The 22,099-nt window shown below is 52.7% G+C and overlaps 1 protein-coding gene across 14 annotated transcripts in view; it reads left to right on the plus strand.

The window, feature by feature from the left end:
• Nucleotides 1–22,099, plus strand: part of CFAP100 (cilia and flagella associated protein 100) — a 42,399-nt gene that overhangs the window by 8,216 nt on the left and 12,084 nt on the right. For 8 of the 14 annotated variants that reach the window (XM_055383879.2, XM_055383877.2, XM_063704128.1 and 5 more), the window contains 11 exons: nucleotides 4,772–4,852; nucleotides 11,673–11,767; nucleotides 13,926–14,118; nucleotides 16,069–16,136; nucleotides 16,222–16,385; nucleotides 16,686–16,766; nucleotides 17,247–17,428; nucleotides 17,590–17,631; nucleotides 17,713–17,839; nucleotides 20,950–21,001; nucleotides 21,118–21,269. In XM_055383879.2, the coding sequence (XP_055239854.2) occupies nucleotides 4,772–4,852; nucleotides 11,673–11,767; nucleotides 13,926–14,118; nucleotides 16,069–16,136; nucleotides 16,222–16,385; nucleotides 16,686–16,766; nucleotides 17,247–17,428; nucleotides 17,590–17,631; nucleotides 17,713–17,839; nucleotides 20,950–21,001; nucleotides 21,118–21,269 (1,237 nt within the window). Of the gene's footprint in view, nucleotides 1–1,454; nucleotides 1,524–3,984; nucleotides 4,124–4,771; nucleotides 4,853–11,672; nucleotides 11,768–13,925; nucleotides 14,119–16,068; nucleotides 16,137–16,221; nucleotides 16,386–16,685; nucleotides 16,767–17,246; nucleotides 17,429–17,589; nucleotides 17,632–17,712; nucleotides 17,840–20,949; nucleotides 21,002–21,117; nucleotides 21,270–22,099 lie in introns of all 14 variants that reach the window. The other 6 variants (XM_055383882.2, XM_055383887.2, XM_055383880.2 and 3 more) reach the window with 3 other exon arrangements.

Below are 22,099 nucleotides of genomic sequence, written 5' to 3' on the forward strand. Positions count from 1 at the left end.
GCTGAGACGGCCAAGGCCAGGGGTGGAGCAGGTTTCGCAGGAGGGGGAAGGCCAGGAGCTCAGTTGGCGATGTGTAGGTGTCAGTGTCCTGTGGGAAACTCCCAGCTGAGACTCTGAAGAGGCTGCTGTGGATGGAGGCCCAGAGGTCAGGGGAGTAGGCGGAAACATGAGGGCATCAGCAAATGCTGGGGCTGGAACTGTAGCCATGGGCACTGGTGAGGCGTCTAGGAGGAAAGGAGAGAGAATGGCCCGGGACACAGCCCAAAAGACTCTGATGGATAGAGGATGTTTGGAACTCATGTCACATGAGTGGAGTGCCCACTCGAGTGTATTTTATCTTTTTTTGTTTTTTGAGACAGGGTCTCACTCTATCACGCAGGCTGGAATGCAGTGGTGCAATCTCGGCTCACTGCAATCTCCACCTCCCGGGTTCAAATGATCTTCCTGCCTCAGCCTTCAGAGTAGCTGGGATTACAGGTGCACCATCAAGGCTGGCTAATTTTGTATTTTTAGTACAGACAGGGTTTCGCCATATTGGCCAGGCTGTTGTTGGACTCCTGGCCTCAAGTGATCCACCTTCCGCGGCCTCCCAAAGTGCTGGGATTACAGGCATGAACCACCGCACCTGGCCTATTGTATCCTTTTTTATGAGAATGTTTCATACCCAGTTCATTCTTTTCCTATCTCTCCTGAATTATTATAAAAGTAGACTTACACTTTAATAAAGACTTTTTAAGTTAAAAAATTAAATCATGTTAAAATATTAGAAGAAAACACAATTTTTTTTTCTAAAAAATATTTAAACTTCAGCGGCAGAATGCCTTTCTAAACAAGACACTAAACCCCAAAGCATTTCATTAAGCAAAAGTTAAATTTTCATACAAGGAAAATGAATGATAAAGTCAAATTGCCTGAAGGAGAATTATTTTCAGCAGCTCTGACAAATAAGCCAGTATCCATCAATATAATAGATGAAGGTTCTCAAGAATCGTCTAGAAACTAGAACATTTCAGTAGAGAAATGGGCAAAGGATACTAACAGAATGAGGCAAGAAGATGGATAATTAACATCCGAAAAGACACACAGTTTCTTCCTAATTAAGAAATGCAGATGAAAACTGAGATGCCCTTTGTGACCTGTTAGAGTGACCGTTTCTGGTGTAGGGAAAGCAGTCCCACTAAAGTTGGTGATGGAAGAGTATCAAGCTAAAATAACCAAAAGAGTCAGAATCAGGTTTAGAGTTTCTCCAAGCACGAAGTTGAGGAGAAGTACAGGCCACCCAGTAATCAGAGATCCAGAGAATGAAAGTCCATGTTCCAAAGTGTAGAAGTTTGAGATTGTTTATCTAGACAAAGCTTTGGGAAGTTTAGCAGAATTTCAGCATCCTTCTATGGAAGGCTGCTTGCACATTACAAGGATCTGACTCGCTAAGGGGTCCTTTTCTCTCTGGACAGGTATATTTATCATTCCACACTGAAGATGCAACTGTCATGGGGTCCTGGGTGCCATCTGCTCTGCATTAGGTATGGGACAATAAAGAGGCAGTTAATTGGTAACAAAGTCTAGTGATTGGAAGTGGGAGTTCTGGTGTCCAGTCTCTCCCGGTCATTCACAGAGCAGGGAAAATGAGGTTTTTTTTTCTGAGGTGGAGTCTCGCTCTGTCGCCCAGGCTGGAGCGCAGTGGTGCAATCTAGACTCACTGCAACCTCCAGAGGAGGGTTACTCCCTAAGAAGCAGAACTGCAAACAGGTTACGTATGTCAGGTGCCAGGGCTTAACTTCCTCCTTGGCTTAATAAATCTAGAGCATTCTGAAATTTTATTTTATATGAGTAACCATTACAGAAATTCAGAAATTGCAAAAGATGATTGAAAAAAACCCCAGGGTCCTCCAAGGGACTCGGCTAAGTATGGATGAGACGTGTGCACGTGAACAGATGAATTTTCTTTTTTTTTTTTTGAGATGGAGCCTCGCTCTGTCACCCAAGCTGGAGTGCAGTGGCACGATCTCAGCTGACTGCAACCTCTGCCTCCCAGATTCAAGTGATTCTCCTGCCTCAGCCTCCCAAGTAGCTGGGATTATAGGCACGTACCACCACGCCTGGCTAATTTTTGTATTTTTGGTAGAGACGGGGTTTCACCATGTTGATCAGGCTAGTCTCGAACTCCTGACCTCGTGATCCACCCGCCTTGGCTTCCCAAAGTGCTAGGATTACAGACATGAGCCACCGCGCCTGGCTTTTTTTTTTGTTTTCTTTTGTTTTTGAAATGGAGTCTTGCTCTGTCACCCAGGCTGGAGTGCAGTGACACAATCTCAGCTCACTGCAACCTCCACCTCCTGGGTTCAAGCGATTCTCCTGCCTCAGCCTCCCAATGAGCTGGGACTACAGGTGCACACCACCACGCCTGGTTAATTTTTGTATTTTTAGTAGAGACGTGGTTTTACCATGTTGGCCAGGATGGTCTCGATCCCCTGACCTCGTGATCCACCCACCTCAGCCTCCCTGCTGGGATTACAGGCGTGAGCCACCACGCCCGGTCACAGATGACCTTTCTTTCAAGTCTTAAAATTGTGATGAAATACACATAAAATTGACCATCTTAACTATATTTAAATGTATGGTTCGGTGGCATTGACCACATTCACACTGCTGTGCGACCATCACCACCATCCATCTCAGAACTCTTCTCATCCCCAAACTGAACCTCCGTCCCCACTGAACACTAGCTCCCCATTCCCCCTCCCCTAGCCCTGGCGACCACTGTTCTACTTAGTCTCTGAATGCTCTAGGGACCTCCTGTGAGTGGCAGCATACAGTATTTGTCCTTTGGGGCTGGCTTGTTTCACTAAGTGTAATGTCCTTAAGGTTCATTTCTGTTTTTGTGTGTAAGCAGGTGAGCTTTTTAGTGAAAAACCAAGGGCATATAAGTGTATGTGTGCATAAAATACTTCTAGTCAGAGCTGCAAAAATCTTGGCCTGGCACAGTGGCTCACACCTATAATCCCAGCACTTTGGGAGGCCAAGGCGGGTGGATCACCTGAGGTCAGGAGTTCAAGACCAGCCCGGCCAACATAGTGAAACCCCATCTCTACAAAAAATACAAAAATAAGCTGGGGGTGGTGGTGCACACCTGTAGTCCCAGCTACTTGGGAGGCTGAGGCAGGAGAATCGCTTGAACCTGGGAGGTAGAGGTTGCAGTGAGCCGAGATCGTGCCACTGTGCTCCAGTCTGGACAACAGAGCAAGATGCCATCTCAAAATAAATAAATAAATAAATAAAATGTATATAGGTAGCAAGAGCTTCAGGTGAGGCTATTTCATCATATCAATACATCAAACCTGTGTTGTTTGAAATATGTGCTATGTATGTGCATTGCTCTTTCATTCTTTCTTGTTTTAGAGACAGGGTCTCACCCTGTCACCCATGCTGGAGTGCAGTGGCACAATTATGGTTCACAGCAGCCTCGACCTCCTGGGCTCAAAGGATCCTCCCCCCTCAGCCTCCCTAATAACTGGGACCACATCCAGATCCATTGCTTTTTCATTTCTAATAGGGTTTTGGTTTCTGTGGTTTGGATTTTGGTTTATTTAAATAACAGTGGTATCTTCTGATTTATATGATATGGTTAATTAAATTCTATCTGGAAATGTAACCACATGCCTACTAATATAGTTAGAGGACAATCATGGTTCAGCAACCGAGCCCCTGAGTTCTCCCCAGCCTCACCTCTCCCGACCGCCTCTGCCTCCCCGATTATACATTATGGATTCTGTGTGGCCCCAAAGGCCTCTGAGTTTCAGCCCAGGCCTGGCCTTCCCGCCTGTCCCACAAGACTCCCGCCGTCTTCCTCACTCTTCCCTCACCCCATGACCATTTGCTCAGGGCCCAGGCCTTGGTATCATAGCCCCACCTCCTGAGAAACCCTGTCTTCCCGCTCACTGTTTCACTCCGGGACCACACAGCCCCTCCCCCATCCCACCCCAGGAGGACTGGCACCCTGAGCAGCCCACCGGAGACCACGTTCCGGCAGCCCCTGTCCCTCAGGCACCGACCAGGATCTCCGAGCTGCAAAGGATTCCTGGGTGTGAGTGGAGGAAGTGTCCGGCCACATGTCTCCTTCCCTGTGGGTATCAGCTAAAGAGAACTGCAAGGCATTGGAGACCCAGCAGTAACACCTGAGTAGTCACCTGAAGAAACAGGGTGCTGGGGAGCCCACCCCGGGCGGGAAGGAGGCTTGCTGGCCTTGGGGAGAAAATGGCCCTAGTTTCCAGGCAGCACAACCCCAGTTTTCCAGCTTGGTCAGAAGGGCCACTCCTCACAGTGGGATAGGGGTGGCAGCTCCCTGAGGAGGTGGGGTCTTAGGGGCCTCCATCCAAGTCCAGCAGGAAGCCCCTGGGAGGCAAGGCACTGGCCAGGCCAGGATCAGAGCCTTGGGGTCCTTGTCCTCCCTGGGTCCCGGTATGTGCATCTATAAAACAGCCTTGCACAGCTACTCTTAAGGAACACACTGAAGGATGGGAAAGGGGAGGCACAAAACATCCGTGCACCAGGCACAGGTGCCAGGGACTTCTCAGGCTATTTTCTTGCACAATTCTCACAACTTCCCAGCAAAGTCAGTGTGATCTCTGGGATGTAGAGCCCTCAGTCTCACAGGGGAGGGAGCTGAGGTTGAGTCTTTGTGTGTCCGAGACATTCCCGCCTCAGGCTGCATTCACAGTTCTCACGGGCCAGGGGAGTCACTGCTGCGGCCCTCACTTTTGTGTCTCCTCAGAGAACAGCCTGGAATCCATGAACATCAGCTCTTCTTCAAGCACTGAAGAGAACCCAAAGAAACAGGCAAGAAAAAATGAAGGTAACCTTCAAGCTGGGAGGCTAAAGTCCAAGTTGGTAGGAGGCAACTCCTCTCCCTCTGCCCCCAGATCCCCTCAGACCAGGTCTCTAGAGCTAAGGGCAGAAGGAAATGCTTCTCTTTCCATTAGGAATTGGGTTGACTTGAAATAACAGGCATGTAAACAAAGTAGGATTTATTGCTCCCTCTGTTAATGAGAAATGTGGGACGAAATGCAGACTTTCTTGAGGCTCCACTAACAGCAGTTCCATAAAATCACTCAGGTGACCAGGTCCCCAAGTCTCTCTGCTCCACCAGAAAGGAATTAGGGCTTTCAACCACAAGAGTGTCTCATGCTCACAAAATGGCTGCTGCAGCTCCAGCCTCAGCACATCTGATTCCAGGCAGAGAAAAGTAACAAAGGGAAGGGCAAAACTACCCTCCAGCCAACTTAGCCTTCTAGGGGAAAGGATTTTTCCCAAAAGTTCCAAGCAGCAATGTCTTCCCACATTCCAGCAGCTAAATTTGCCATATGGCCATCAGGATCTACAAGGAGGGCACACTGCTGCCACCGTTAGGAGGAAGGAGGGCAGGTAGCTAGCTAGCTGCATGTGCCTCACCCTGGTAGCCCTGCACAGGGCATCGCTGCCACCTGCACTGTGGCTCCGACCTCCCTTGCCTGGACTCCCTGCTGTCTCCCGCTCTGCCCCTGGGCTAACAGACCAGTCTGATCCTTCTGCAGAGGTCTGCAGATGTGAACATTTCTCCCAGCCTGTGCTCCATGGCCCAGGCTCCCACCCCTCTCCCCACCACATTTCCTCTCTTTTATTATTATGAAATTATAAAATGAAAATTTAAACATGTCCAGATGTAGAGATTGGAGCCAACGAGTTTCACAGGCCCACCACTGGGTTCTGCCACTGACTCAAATGTGCCCATTTGCTTCCTCTGTCCTTTCTCTCTTTTTCTTTGCCAGGACATTTTAAAGTAAAATCCAGACATGTCATTTCATCCACTTCAGCGTGCACTTCTCAACAATAGGGGTGTTTCCACACAAACCCAAGCACCATCACCACACCCGACAAAGTGAACCAGCCCAACCCGTGGTCATATTGGCCCAGTAATCTCAGAAACATTTTCCGTAGAAGATTCTTTCTAATCAGAATTCAAAGAAGACCTGAGCTCCTTCAGTCTCTGTGAATCTAGCAGCCCCCTCCCTGGCCCATTCCATCACTCTCTGGCCTTTGACTTGTTGAGCAGTGGTGTCGCCTTTCCTGCAGCAAGCTCCAGTGTCCCCATTCTGCATTTGTGTGTCTGCTTCCTGATGCTGGCACTGGGACTGCTTCTCTGTGCCCATCCTTCCTGCCCTTGGACATTAGCCCCAGGTGCTTGACTAGATCCCGGCTCCCCTTGGTCATGAGGCTCTTCTCATGGGCAGAGGCAGCACCCACATCTGCTGTGGGTGCAGAGGCATGGGAGGGAGAAAGTCCTGGGGGCGAGCGCCTGACCCTCCGCACAAACTATCAAGGCAGCCATTCACCCAATCACCCATCTATGCCTTTCCTTTTTTGAGACAGGGTCTCACACTGTCACCCAGGCTGAGGTGCAGGTGCAGTCGTTCGATCACAGCTCACTGCAGCCTCAACCTCCTGGGTTTAAGCGATCCTCCTGCTTCAGCCTGCCGGGTAGCTGGGACAACAGGTGCGCACCAACACACCTGGCTCATTTTTGTATTTTTTGTAGAGACAGGGTTGCACCATATTGCTTTGGCTGGCCTTGAACTCCTGGGCTCAATCAGTGCTTCAGCCTCGGCCTCCCAAAGTGCTGGGATTATAGGCGTGAGCCACTGCACCTGGCCCAGTTTATGAGTTTTGACAAATGTGTACAATGTGTTTCCTCCACCCTATGAAGATCTAGACCATTTCCATCTCCCCAGAAATTATCCGTCCCCCAGAGACAGCCACTCTTCAGCTATCCCCACCAAACCACTGGCTCTCCTCTCCAGCCTCCTGTAAATGGAATCGCACACTGTTTATCCTTTCAGTTTTCGCTCAATATCCCGTCTGGGAGAAGCATCCACATTGCTGCACCTAGCCAGAGTCCCTTCTGTGCATATGCCAACCATTTATTCTTTCCATTGCTGGTGAACATTTAGGTTGTTTCCAGTTTTTACAAATAATACTGCTATGAAGTCTTGTACATGTCACTTTAGGGACATAAGCACTTGCATCTCCTGGGTACACACCCAAGAGTGGAATTGCTGGTCGTGTGTTTAACTTTAGTGGATAAATGAAGTTTTCCAGAGGGACTGTACCAATTCACAGTCCCACCAACAGGCATATGACTTCCAGTTGCTCTGTGTCCTCTCCAACTTGGTACAGCATTGATCCTTTTAATATGCCTTTGTCCTCTGGGTATATGTTAGTATCTCATATTTCCTGGTAACCCAGGAGAGCAATTGCCTTTCCATATAGTTCTGGGCCATTTGATGATTCTGTGTTGGGACGTACCCGTTTCCATCTTCTGCCCACTTGTTTGTTGCATTGCCTGTTTATTTTAACGATTTCTTGGAGCTCTTTACTGGATAGAAGTCATTTGCTAGTTCTGAGTATGACGGATATCTTCTCCCACTCCTGGGACTGCCTTTCACTCTCTGAGTGGTGCTAAAAGGCACCAATAAAAAGTTCCTGGCTGGGCACAGTGGCTCACCCCTGTAATCCCAGCACTTTGGGAGGTCGAGGCGGGTGGATTACCTGAGGTCAGGAGTTCGAGACCAGCCTGAACAATATGATGAAACCTCGTCTCTACTAAAAGTATAAAAATTAGCTGGGCATGGTGTTGGGAGCCTGTAGTCCCAGCTACTCGGGAGGCTGAGACAGGAGAATTGCTTGAACCCAGGAGACGGAGGTTGCAGTGAGCCAAGATCTTGCTACTGCACTCCAGTCTGGGCAAAAAAGCGAGACTCCGTCTCAAAAAAAAAAGTTCCTAAGTTTAGTGTAGTTCAGTTTCATGCAGCTCAATCGTTTCTTCATTATGGCTTTTAGTGTCTTATTTTAAAACTCTTTAGTGACCCCCGAGGTCATGATATCCTCTGATTGTGTCTTCTACAACTTTTTGTTTTACTTTCACAATAAGACCTACAAACCACATCTTAATTGACCTAATCGTAACCATTTCATTTATAGATTCCTTTGGGTTTTCTACTATACAATCATGTCACCTTGAATGGCATTATTTTCTCTTCCTTTGTGATCCTTATACCTTTTCTGCCTTTCTTTTTTTTTCTTTTGAAACAGGGTCTCACTCTGTCACCCAGGCTGGAGTGCAGTGGTGCCATCTCGGCTCACTGCAGCCTCGACCTCCTGGGTTCAAGTGATCCTCCCACTCAGCCTCCCAAAGTGCTGGCATTCCAGGCATGAGCCACCCTGTCCAGCCTTTTTATTTCTTTTTCTTGAATCACTCTCCCAGTGAGGACCCTCATTTTAATGCAGAATAGCAATGTAAAGAGCAGGCATCCTTGCCTTGCTCCTGGTCTGATCCTACATGGGTGGAGGGACATTCAGTATGTCATCTGCAGGTTTCTTGTAGATATCTGTATTTATTTCCTATTGCTGCTGTGACAAATCACCACAAACTCAAAGGCTTAGAACAGCACAAATAGCTCATCTTACAGTTCTGGAAGTCAGAAGTCTTATAGGACTAAACCAAAGCATTGGCAGGGCTGCCTTCCTCCTGGAGGCTGGGAGAAAAATCCATCTTCCTGCCTTTTCCAGCCTTTAGAGGTGGCTGCCCACATCACTTGGCTCAAGCCTCTCACTCTGTCTTCGAAGGTAGCAGCACAGTTTGTTGAGAGTTTTTATCATAAAGGGGTGCTGAATATTGTCGAATGCTTTTTCTGCATCTTTTGATATGATCATATGGTTTTTGTTTTAATTCTGCTTATGTGATGTATCACATGTATTGACTTGTGTATGCTGAACCATCCCTGCATCCCTGGGATGGAACCCACTTGATCACGATGAATTATCTTTCTGATGTGCTGTTGGATTCAGTTAGCTAATGTTTCGTTGAGGATTTTTGCATCTATGTTCGTCAGGGAAATTGGTCTGTAGTTTTTTTTTGTTGTTGTTGGTTTTTTTTTTTTTTTTTGCTCGTGTCCTTTCCTGGTTTTGGTATCAGGGTGATACTGGCTTCATTCTATGAGGATTTCTTCTTTCTCAATATTTTGGAATAGTTTTAGTAGGATTGGTACCAATTCTTCTTTGAATGTCTGGTAGAATTCAGCTGTGAATCCATCTGCTTTTGGGCTTTTTTTTGTTGGCAATTTTTAAATTATAGATTCAATCTCGCTACTTGTTATTGGTCTATTCAGGGTTTCTATTTCTTCCTGATTTAATCTAGGAGAGTTGTGTGTTTCCAGGAATTTACCAGTTTCCTCTGGGTTTTGTTTGTGCACATACATGTTCGTAGTAGTCTCAAATGATCTTTTGTATTTCTGTGGTGGTGGATGAATATCTCCAGTTTCATTTCTAATTGAGTTTATTTGGATCTTCTCTCTTCTTCTCTTGGTTAATCTTGTGAGTGGTCTACACAGATTTTATTTTTTCAAAGAACCAGGTTTTTGTTTCATTTATCCTTTGTATTTCTTTTGTTTCCATTTCATTTAGTTCTGCTCTGATATTTGCTATTTTTTTTCTTCTGCTGGGTTTGGATTTAGTTTGTTCTTGTTTCCCTAGTTCCTTGAGGTGTGACATGAGGTTGTCAGTTTGTGCTCTCTCAGACTTTCTGATGCAGGCATTTAACACTATGAACTTTCCTCTTGGGACCGCTTTTCTGTGTCCTGGAGGTTTTGATAACTTATCTCATTATTATCATTCAATTCAAAGAATTTTTAAATTTCGATTTTGATTTCCTTGTTAACCCAGATGTCATTCAAGAGCAGATTATTTATTTCCGTGTGTTTCTATCACATCACTCCACCTTGGCTTCTCTTCCTGCACTCCTTGTTCTGCCCCAACCCTCCTGCCTCCCAATTGCAAGGACCCCCGTGGTTACACTGGGCCCACCTGGACATGCCGGGACAGTTTCCCCACCTCAGGATCCTTAGCTCAATCACATCTGCAAAGGCCCTTTCACCATAGAAGGTGACACTATCACAGGTTTGGGGATTAGGGCACGGGCATCTTTGGGGGCTGTTACTCAACCAAAGCATAATACCCTTTATCAGATTGGGGGGTTCCCTTCTATTCCTAGTTGCTAAGAGTTTTATTCAAAAATAAGCTTTGAATTTTATCAAATAATTTTACTGCATCTCTTGAAATGATTATATCATTTCCTTCTTTATTCTGTTAATGGAAGGTATTACATTGATTGGCTTAAAAATATTCAACCAACTCTGCATTTTTGGAATGATTAGCCTCAAATGACTGCCATTTTTGGGGTGGGCTCATCTTCACCTAAACACATCAATCATCTTCACATGAATTCTGACCACTCCCAAGTCACCGGACTGCAGGTGCAGTGTCTGACTTCTTAAGCCAGTCTCCCCATAGCTACTTACAGCTATGGGACCTTGGCAGAGTATCTGACTACTCTGAGCCTCAGTTCCTCACAGGTAAAATGGGAGTAACCATGATTCCCACCTCCTTGGGCGGTCAGGAACATTAAATCACGGAAAGTCCCCAGTCTGGCCCATGGCAAGTGCTGGGTGCTTACTAGCTATCCATTTGCTTTTGTGATGGGGACATGGGATGGGCTGCTCATGCGTGTTCATCACCAGTTTGGGAGCATAAAGAATTTTACTTCTCTGCCCCTCTGATCAAGCACCAGGTCCCATGATTCCTAATTGAGGGCAAACACTTCTGCCCTGGTTGAGTTGCTGGACAGAAGCAGAAGGGAGAGCGAGTGCAGATTGGGGAGGTGAAGCGGGTGCCTGGCACTTCCTCCACCAGCTGCTTGTGTCCCAGTGTCTGCCACCCAGAGCCTTGGAGCCTCACACTGCCCTCCATGCCCTTGTCCCCGCAGCTGTGCCAGGCTGCACCTCCTTACCCCATCCTACCTGCCTGCCCTCTCCCAGAACTTCTGTGACACCAGAGTCACCCTCCCTGTCTTCCAGAGCTGTCCTAGAGTTTTAAATTTATTTTCTAACATTTCTGGGGGGTTGGGGTTGGGCTGGTGGGGAAGGCAGCCCATGTGCTCAGTTTACCCTCTCCACCTGACTTCTTGGCTGCTTGAGGCCCACGGGGAGGCTGCTGGCATCAGCTCCGTCTCTGAATTGCAGTCAGTGTGTAGAATTAGGAGCGGGACAAGAGTCCACCCTGCAAAGCAAACCTTCACAAGCCCCTCTCTGGGCCTCTGGTCCCTCCCCAGGCCTGAAGCACTTTGTTCTTGGCCTTCCCTGGGAGGACTGGAGAGGCCTGAAAAGACAGATGCAAGTTCACCTGGAGGCCCACAGCAAGGGCCATGAGTTCAGTGTCAGCAGACCCTGGTCACCAGGCCCATCACTAATAAACAGCAGGCTCGGCCTCCCTTCTCCATAAGGGAGACTCCAGAGGCCTGCAGTGAGGGCTGGCTGAGGGCAGACGTGTGAGACAAGGCTGTGCTCACGAGCTCTCTTTCAGGGGCCAGGGACAGAAGCCCAACTTGAACCAGGTTAAACTACAGAGGTGCCTTGCTGGAGGTGGAAGGTCCAGGGTTGGACTTTAGGCACAGCTGGATCCAGGGGAACCTTCCCACTCACTCATGCTTTTCCATGCTGGGCTGGGAAGGCAGTGGGGCCCCAGAGACAGAGACCACCGCCTGGAAGAGCTGGCTTCCCTTTCCAGAGAGGTGTCTCCCTTTCCAGAACATGGTCCTGACCCTTCAGCGAACCCTTTCCACTTATCTGGGGATGTGGATTTCTTCTTGCTCAGAGATCAGGAGCGGAATAAGGCTCTCTCCGTGAGTATCCAGGACAGACGCCAGCACCTCCGGGAGCTTCCCTGCTCCCACTGCTTCCTGGAGTGGCCACATTGCCCTTCTCAGAGGAGCACTTTCCTCAGGTCTTTCTCATTCCAGAATAGTCAATGGCTCACCACTTCCTATAAAATCAGCTGGAAACCTTACCTGGCTCTCAGGACTCACAGCATCCCACCCATCTTCCCCTGTCTGTCACCACTCTTCTTGGGTCTTGGTCAGATAGACTTCTTGGGCTGCCGTGGCAACAGCCTCAGCCACCTCGCCGCCACTTCCACTGCTGCCTGCGTGAAACGCCATCCTCTCCTGACACTCTCCGGGTCCTCCAAGGCCCAGCTCAGCCCTCACAGGCCCTCTCCCATCCCACAGGCACCCCCTGCTGCTCAGGCCTCGTGCCGTCCCTCTGGCTGGACCCCTGCAGGTCAGACCCACACACAGTCGCCCACGGCACGCACACACGTGCTCCCCCGGGTGCCTAGGGTCCCTGGGCCAGCACCGACCCCACTCTTGCCCCATCTTCACCCCAGCCTGTCCTCTTGCTTTCCCAGCCCTGAGAGCTGTGAGCCCTGAGTGGGGACAGCCCACTCTTGCTGCCTTGGGCACCCAGCCCTGCCCCACGTGCCAGGCATGGCAGCCTTCCCAGGGTCGCACCTGGGCTGCCCCACAGCCTCCATCACCTCGCCCTGACTCAGGGCTCAGCGTCTCTGAGATTCCTCACAGCTGTGGTTCCCAAGGCAGCAACAGCTACACTGGCATCTGTAGGGCATGGGTGGAGATGCACAGGCTTCAGCCCTGCCCAGGCCTCCACATCAGAGACCAGGGCTGGGCCTGTGGGCTGTGATTCCTAGACTGGCTGAGACCCAGAGACTCTCTGACCCACGCCTTGGCCACCCTACTGTATCTTCTCCAATGAGGCGTTCGGTTTTCCTCTACACTCAAGCCCAGCCTGGCTCGAGGCCTCCCCCACCTTCCACTAAGAGTCTCAGCCAACACACTCTCTCCACCACACCCAACAGGGTCACCAAACGCCATCTTCACCCACCCAACAGGGTCACCGAACCTCAACCTCACCCACCCAACAGGATCACCAAACCATACCCTCCCCCACCCAACAGGGTCCCCCACTCAAACCCTCCCCCACCCAGCAGGGTCTCCCACTCTCAACCTCCCCAACCCGGCAGGCTCTCCCACTTATACCTTCCCCCACCCAGCATCCACCACTCACAACCTCCCCCTCCCGACAGGGTCCCCCTCAGTCTGGCCCTGCCCTCAGTCAGCTGCCCAATGTCTTCTAAAGGGCACCTTGTACCCTGAGGATATAGTAGGTGACATTTTCCTGACTACAGTGATGGGGACGTGCATTCCAGGGGCCTCAGGCTGGACCCATTTGCCTGGGTTCTTAGATGCCGTTTGTGTACCTGGTAGGTCCCAGCAGGAAACGGAAGTGACCCCAGAAAGTCTACGTGAAGAGACTCCCGGGGCCGGTGCAGAAAAGTGGGAGGGGGTGTGGAGCTGGCAGGGGATGTCTCCACTGTGAGAACAGGACAGCAAGAGGGACACGGGGCGGGGTGGGGGTGTGGGGAGGTGAGTCCTGCCTTCCCGCTCTTCCGAAAGTTTTCTCCCAAGGGAGGGCTGGCTCGAAGCCACCCCCAGGTCGCACAGGAGCTGGATTGGGGTGGAGAGCATGTGGAGATGGCCACCAACGGTGACCTTCCAGCTAGGCTACACCCACTACACAGTCGTAGTCTTCGGGAACCCCAGAGCCTCTAGGTTCCCTGCCCCTGGGTTGGTCATCAAAATATACGGCTCACTTAAATGTGGATTTCGGAGAAAATGAGACATCATCTTTTCGGGTAAGCGTGCCCCCTCTGTGGGTCTGGAGTGCTCATCTGACCGGGCAGCCTGTGTTTGACCTAGGGACCCTGACTGGCGCCCTTCTCGGGGGCAAATGGCCTCCCCAACAGCTGCCCTGCCTGCTTGGCTCTCAGCCCGGGAGAGCAGTGTTCAGGCCCCCGCGTCCTCGCGCGCAAACCCGCGTCCCCGGCCTCAGGTCCGCGCGTCCCTAGGAATGGGGAACCGCGCGGGGAGGCCTGGACGCGGGTGGGGAGCCTGGGCCCCGCCCGACTTGGCCCGACGCCCCCAGGAACGGCAGCAGCAGAAGACGATGCGGGTGCACCAGAAGATGACCTGCTCCTCGAAAGTGTCGGCTAAGCACACCAGCCTGCGGCGGCAGCTGCAGCTGGAGGACAAGCAGGAGGACCTGGAGGCGCGCGCCGAGGCCGAGCATCAGCGCGCCTTCCGCGACTACACGACCTGGAAGCTCACCTTGACCAAAGGTGCGTCCCCTCCGGCGCGGGGGGACCTGGGCCAGTGGCGTCCCACAACCGCAGCTCAGGGGGCGCGCCTGGAACCTCCGTGCCACTCGTCTTGCACAGATGGGAAGTGCTTTTCAAGTGCTTCGGAAAGGCCTGCCTTTTCTGTGTTTGGCCTCTCCAGGGGGGTCCCAAAGCTCTATTCCAGGATTGCAAACCTAAGAGCTTTTCAATCCTAATAGAATAGTTCCCCACCTTATCCTTGGTTTCTCTTTCCTTGGCTTCAGTTGCCGGAGCTGAAAGTAGGTGAGTACAATACAGCAAGATATTTTGAGAAAGAGACCATTTGCCTAACTTTTATTACACTATATTGTTATAATTGTTCTATTTTTATTAGTCGTTATTGTTTATCTCTTACTGTGCCTAATTCATAAATAATAAAACTTCATCATAGGTAGCTATGTGTGGGAAAAAACTTAGTGTCTATAGGGTAGGGTTCAGGCATCCCCTGGGGGTCTTGGAACACAGGCTCCTGGATAAGGGAGGCTGCTGTATTGCGTGATTCGGAAGGTGGGCAGTGCACAGTGGGCGCAGGCTGCACAGCGTAGAAGTGGGCGGTTCCTAAGAAAGAGCATGGAGCTGGACCTAGGTTTCCTGGCTTCCGTGGCAGCTGCAGCATTTCACAGCTTTGTGGTCATACTCAGGCCACCTGAGCCCTTTGCAGCTCAGTTTCCTTTCCTGGCTGATAACAGTACCAGCCTCATGGATTGTGGGAATTGAATGTGCTAATACATTGGCTGTAGTAAGAAAGAACTATGTATGTGTGTGAGCGGTGGAAATCTTAAGTACTGAATATGTATTAATATTCTACCAACCCAGATGATGAAGTATATTACAAAGTTAGAAGCAGTCAGTCAGATCAGAGTCCTGGCGCACAGGGGATTAGAGGTGTACCATGTGACTCTGAAACACACAAGGGCCTCCAGCCTCCACCTGGGGAGTGGCGCCCTGAGCTTGTGGGGGCGTTTAGGCCCCACAGTTGGAGGGGCAGGCAGGGGGAATGGGGGTTAGACGGGGAGACAGCATGGCCTGTTCTTTTTCCTGCCTCCACCCTTATTCCCAAGACCTGGAGGAGACGCAAGTGACTGGAGAGGCGGGACTATGACTCCCAGCGAGGAGCTGGGTCTCCTGCAGGGGTAGGGACATCTCCGTGGCTACCCAGGGAGGCCCAGCCAGGGCCTCTGCCAGGATCTGGACTCTGGGAACAGAGCTCTTGCACCAGCCAAAGCAGGGCTCTGCTCCTGGAGAGGAAAGGGTGTGAGGGACAGGGCCAGAGAGCCCCATGGTTTCCAGGTCCTTTCCACAGCTCCCAAATCAGAGACAGCCTACAACTTCCACGCCAGGAAGGCCAGGGAAAGGGGCCCTTGTGGCCCTTGGCCCCAGCCTCGCTGTCCTTCTGCGTGCTCTCCTGAAGGTTGTCCAGACGTCCACCTCGACTTCCTCCTGTCTGGTTTAAACCCTGGCAGTGTAGACTCAGCCTCTGCCCAGTTTGCTCGGGGGGCTTAGGTGCCCCAAGTAGCAATTATGGCTCCCCATTTTTCTGTCCTCATCCCCATTCAGGTCCTGGCTAGAAGGCCTGTGGCTATTAAGTCCAGCTGGGTGAAATTTCCCAGGTGGGGTGTCCAGAGCCTTACTGCAAGTGAGTGCTACAGCAAGAGAGGCGCAAGTCAGACACAGTAAGGACTTCCCACCCGGCCGGACTCTGGCCATGGAGAATGTAACATTTCAGGCAGAGCCTTCTCTCTTTTTGTGGAGACAGAGGACAAGAACACTACCTTCCACGGTCCCGGTAGTCACCTGGGCGTGGACGCAAAGCAGTGCCCAGCAGCCGGTGGAAGGCTCCTCTGCAGACCCGCCAGGCCCCTCCTCAGCCTGGGCTTCCCGCTCCTGCTTACCTCCCTCTTCTTCCAGCAGAAAAGAATGTGGAGCCTGAGAACATGAGTGGCTACATTAAGCAGAAGCGGCAAATGTTCCTCCTCCAGGTAGGTCCCGTGGCCCCCAGAGCGATGGATGCCAGCAGTGGCTGGCCCGGGCCAGGCACCATGACCCCACTCTGCTGGCCCCCAGTATGCCCTGGATGTCAAGCGGAGAGAGATCCAGCGGCTGGAGACGCTGGCGACCAAAGAGGAGGCCAGGCTGGAGCGGGCCGAGAAGTCCCTGGAGAAGGACGCCGCCTTGTTCGATGAGTTCGTCAGGGAGAATGACTGCAGCTCCGTGCAGGCCATGAGAGCGTGAGCCTGCAGGCCCGAGGGGCTGGCTGGGCAATGCCGAACCCCCACTGTCCCTGAGCCTGTGCACACCTACTTATCCAGCCCCTGCCCCCAGCCCCTGCAACTCCTCTGGAAGCACCAGGGCTGGTCGGGAGCCAAGGGCAGGGGACACTACGGGCAAAAGGCTTAACTGTGTGGCTCTCCAGCCCTGTCCGGAGCCGGGCCCAGCCCTGGGGCCTGTGGGTGGTGTGCTCACCCCTCTTTAATAGGCTGCCACTGGCCCCTTGCCCCCATCCCTCCTCCCCGCCACCCAACCCCTAGGGCTGAGAAGGAGACCAAAGCCAAGATAGAGAAGATCCTTGAGATCCGGGACCTCACCACCCAGATTGTTAATATCAAAAGGTGAGGTCAGAGGGCATGCTGGCCATTGGCTGGCCCACCTCCTGGTCCCTCAGTCATTTTGCCTGGCCAAGGGAAGCCTAGCGCCATGTGAACCTCATGGCTTTACCTCCCAGGGACTCTGCTTCCATGAGGCTGTTGCCCATTTATAGATGAGGGGAGTGAGACCAAGAGAGATTCAGTGACTCTCAAGGCTTCCACTTGGAGGTTGGCAGCTTGGCTCAAAGGCTCGCCCAGCTACAGCCTGAGAGAGGTGCGGTCTCCAGGGTGGAGAGGAACTTGCAAGTCACAAAGGGCTGTGACTCTGCTTGTTGCAGGGTGGGTGCCCGTCTTCCAGCATGTGGCATTCCTGCACCTTTTCTCAAGGAAAACAAGGAGCCCACACAGACTTGGCCAGGATGGAGGGGTGGCCCCGGCATGGGGACCTCGTTGTGGCAGAAGCTGACCTCCTCCTTCCCACACCCTCACCCCGCCCCGGTGTAGTGAGATCTCCAGATTTGAAGACACTCTGAAGCATTACAAGGTCTATAAGGATTTCCTATACAAGCTGTCGCCCAAGGAGTGGCTTGAAGAACAGGAAAAGAAACACTCGTTTCTCAAAAAGGCCAAGGAGGTCTCCGAGGCTTCCAAAGAGAACAGTGTTAACTCCACACCAGGGGACAAAGGTAGCAGAAAAGAGAATGTGGGTTCCCAGGTGGGCTCTGCCAGTGGCCCACTGCGACCCTGAGCCCAGCTAGCAGGTTACCTGCAGGCATCTGGGCCACATGGCGTTGCTGAAGCTTGGCTGCAGCTGAGGTCATCGGGGCCCCCCCTTTGCTTCCTGCAGGACCAGGGATCAAGGGCAAGGCGAGCTCCATGTGGGCCAAAGGTGAGCTGCCGCCCCCAGCCTGAGGAGGAGCCTGGCTCTGCCCTGCACAGGGGTCGGAAACTATTCCTCTGCTTTCTCCAGAGGGTCAGGGCACAAAGAAGCCCTGGAGGTTTCTGCAGACGATGCGGCTGGGGCGGAGCCTGTCTTACCTGAGCAGCCCCCAGCAAGGCAGCCAGCCCAGCGAGTCCAGCGGTGGCGACTCCAGAGGGTGAGTGGGCTCGGGTGGTTGGGAGGGGCTGAGGCCTAGCGGCGAGCCCTCCCTTGTGGCACCCATGTGTAGTCAGGTCTGAGTGCCACAGAAAAGAAAGTGTGTTACTCACAGTCCCTACTCCAAGAAGGGCCAGACAGGGACGTCCCAGGCCAGCCAGGAGGCAGAGGGAGTAGGACCTGTGGGCAGGAGTTTCCATTGTGGTTCCCATGGGAATTAAGGTTGAGGCGGGTGAGCAGGTGTAGGGCTGATTTGTTTTTGAATAATTTCGGGGCTCTTGGACAAAGGCCTGCCCCTGGTTGTCTGGTCCTGGCCCTGGGGGGATAGGTCCTGAGTGTGAAAGTCTGATAGATGATCTGGCTGGGGTGTGGACAGTGGATTGGGTGGTTTGCATTTGAAAGGTGAGCTGAGGGCAAGCTCAGAGCCCAGGGTGAGTCATTTCCTGTCTCCATGGATTGGTGGACCCTGAGAGAGGTGGTCCCTCCAGGCTCGGCAAGACCACAGGTGTCAAAAGCATCAAAGCACAGAACATCAGTCACGGTCACTACATGGGTGAGGTGGTCTCATATGGTTATCAGGACATTTTCCTGATGACAAATCTGAATACATTTCATACTTATTGGCCGTTCAGATGTCATTTTTTTGTGAAGTGTCTGATTTCTGCACATTTTTGTTGGATTATTGGCCTGGTTCTTATGGTTACCTATTGGTTCTCTATGTATTCTGGGGACCAGCCCGGTGTGGTGTGGTACACATATCCTCTTCCAGTTTGCATCTTGCCTTATTTCTATTTATTTATTTATTTTGAGATGGAGTTTTGCTCTTCTTGCTCAGGCTGGAGTGCAGTGGTGTGATCTCAGCTCACCGCAACCTCCGCCTCCCAGGTTCAAGCGATTCTCTTGTCTCAGCCTCCCGAGTAGCTGGGATTACAGGTATGTGCCACCATGCCCGGCTAATTTTTTGTATTTTTAGTAGAGACGGGGTTTTGCCATGTTGGGCAGGCTGGTCTCAAACTCCTGACCTCAGGTGATCCGCCCGCCTCAGCCTCCCAAAGTGCTGGGATTACAGGCATGAGCCACTGCACCTGGCCACCTTATTTCTGTTTACTATTGTCTTTTGAAGAACAGGAATTCTTAATTTTAGTGAAGCCAAATTTACCAATCTTTAATTTTATAATTGGTGAATTTGGGGCCCTGCTTAAGAAATATTTGCCAACATCACAGTCACTAAAATATTCTCCTGTGTTTTCTTCTGGAAGCTGATGCTTTTTATCGGCTTGGATAAGGGTGGCAGAAGCAGGGATGGAGAAAAGTGGGCACTGTAGGGCTCAGGGCTGCTCCCTACATCCCTGCCCTGGCCCTGTGTCTGTGGCAACCCACTCTCCTCCACGGGGCCTTTATCTGCTGCTCAGCCCTTCTGCTCTCCACCCTCTGTCTTCCCCTCTCCACGACTGCCTATTCCTGAACTCCACACCCAGATGGGTAGCCCCAACATCAGCCTCCCATGGCCCAAACTGATGCTTCTCCAGTTGGAAGAGGACCCAAGCTGGCTTTCCTTTCTGCCCAGTGTGGCCATGCCTTGTGGTGAAGACCAGCCACCACTGGGGCATGCTGCTGCGCCACGCACAGGCTGCTGTTAACGTTGCCCGCCATGACGCCCTGCTGGCGGGGAGACATTTCCAGTTCTGCGTTGAGGAGCAGAGGTTCTAATGTATGCAGTGCAGCCTGCTCCGCCTAGGGCCCCCTCAGCCATGGACTGCCCCCTACCAGACAGGCCCTGACTTGGGAGACTTGAGAACAGAGTCGGGGATCACACTGTCCTGGGTTTCAATCCTGGCCCCTCCATCTATTTGCCAGGTGACCAGGGCCACTGAGTATAGCTGGGCAGGTTGTGAGCTATATAAGGCACTCACTCAGCCAAGAGGGAACATGGGGGCTGAAGTCCAGCCCATGCCCACCAACCGCCAGGTCAGGCTCCCTGACCCAGGCTACATCCATCTGGAGGGTGGATTCTCAGAAAGGCATCGTATGGGCCAGCAGCGCCCTGCAGGCAGCCGGCTCTCTCATCTGTAAAATGGGCATCGGTGTGCAGTGTGAGGCGTGAGTCTGGTGAGTGCTGTAGTTGTTATCACAGCCTCTCCTGGGAAGCCCTCCTGGATCTGCTGTCAGAGTCCCACAGGACCTTGCCCTGATGCCTCTCTGCTTCTGGGTATCAGGGGCTGGCATCTCCAAGCCCAAGCTTAGGTCCCTGAGGTGCCTGGGGCAAGCCAGCGCAGCCCCCCCACCTCAGTCAGCAGGACCTGCAGATCCTAGGTGAGGCCCAGGGTGGAGCAGGCTGGGAGGGCAGGTTTGGAAGTCAGTAGAGGTGAGGTCCCCATCGAGTGGGGCCTTCTGGGGCCCACACTGAGTGCTTAAAGCTCACACAGCTTGTTCCCAGCCCCTCTCCACTGGTCCAGGACAGACCTTGCCCCTGGGCACTCAGGATCACCTGCAGGCAGCCCTGAGAGTCCCTCTATTGCTGTGAGTGGGACCTCCAGGACAGGGGCCAAGACTGACCCTAGATGGGGAAGGCAGGGCAGGAAAGGCCTCAAAGGTGGCATTCAGTAAACAAGGGTGAGGGAGGAGGGGCAGCCCCGGCAGCGGAGCAGCAGGTGCAGAGGCCTGGGGTAGGGCAGCACCTAGAGAGATGGGACCTGGCCAGGCAGGGCAGAGGGGCTGGGGAAGGGGAGGCAAGGTGAGTGCTGGGAGGGCCACCTGGCATGACCCAAGAGGAGAGCAGGTTTTATTCTAAGTGCAGTGGGGCTGGGATGGGTGAGGGCCATCTGGCCACCCAGGACTGGGGCCTCTGGGGACAGGTCTGGAACATGGTTTGTCCAGCATGTCAAAGTGGCTACGGCCTTGGGAAAATGAGTGGATTGAAACTATCCCCTGGCTGCAGTGTGGCAGCTGGGGACTGTGAGGAAGCTGGTGCTGCCCTCTGGGCAACTTGTGGGCAGCTGGGAGAGGAGGGATGGGGATGCCGCCAATGCCTTCAAGACCTCTGTGCCCCCTCCCCTGGCTCCTGTCTGCTCAGGCTGGTCCCAGAGTCCCGACCCTGCCATCTCTTCGCAGGTCGAACTCTCCCATCCCCGCCACGCAGGAGGACACCGACAGCGATGGGGAGGTGAATGGCCCAGTGCTGGGCTGGAATTCGGAAGTCGCCCCTCTCTTTCCCTGCCCCCACCCCTGCCCCTCTGGCTCTGTCCCTGTCCAGTCCCTGCCAAAACCTGTGGGTTGCAGGAACCACAGCTGTACTTCACGGAGCCCCAGCAGCTCCTGGATGTCTTCCGAGAGCTGGAGGAGCAGAACCTGTCGCTGATCCAGAACAGCCAGGAGATGGAGAAGACCCTGGAGGAGCTGAGCCACACCCTGAAACACACCCAGATCCGCATGTAGGTGCCATGTGGTGGCCAGTGGGGGCTCCCTGCCGCTCTCATCCTGGGATCCCCCTAGCACTGGGAGCCAAGCTGGGGAAACAGCCCACACCCGTCCGTGGCCCTGGCCTGGTCCAGGTTGTCTGAAAAGCTCCGTGCGAAGCTCCGTTTGTGGGCTGGATCCTGGAGAGAGGGTGGTGGAGCTGGGGGTGGGCAGGGCCCAGGCACCCGTGCCCACCCTGAAGCAGCCCATGGCTAGAGCCAGGTCTCTCCAAGGACCTTCTGCCCTAGGCGCCTTCTGCTGCTGCCAAGCTCCTGGGAGGCCCTTGGAGTGGCTGGAGGTCCACAGCGACCCTGACCCCCCAGTTCATGGCAGCACTAACATGCTTCACACAGGCACCCAAAGCAGTCATTTGCTCAGAAGGGCCTGGAAGCTGCTGCTGCTTCATATTTCGTAGACCACTGAGCGGGTGTTCGCGGCACAGAACTGGGGAAGGCCAAGCCACCTGTGGGCTGCTGTGAAGTGTGTCCCCTGCTGTTGTTCAGCAGCATAACGGGGACGGGAGTGGGTGCAGCCCTGAGCAGGAGGACATGGGCATGGCAAGTTGTGCCATCCTGCAGGCTGGGGCTAGGTGGGGCTGAGACGGGCAGGGATGGGTGAGGGCCATCTGGCCACCCAGGACTGGGGCCTCTGAGGACAGGCCTAAAACACAGCTTGTCCAGCATGGCAAAGTGGCTAGGGCCTTGGGAAAATCCTGCCCTCCCAGTTCCAGCCAGAGAGGCAGCAGGAGAAGTCAGGTGGCTGCCCAGCTCTCACCTGGAGCCCACTTGAGGCTATTATGGTCCCT

The sequence above is a fragment of the Gorilla gorilla genome, chromosome 2, assembly GCF_029281585.2.
Source record: "Gorilla gorilla gorilla isolate KB3781 chromosome 2, NHGRI_mGorGor1-v2.1_pri, whole genome shotgun sequence".
Lineage (NCBI taxonomy): Eukaryota > Metazoa > Chordata > Mammalia > Primates > Hominidae > Gorilla > Gorilla gorilla.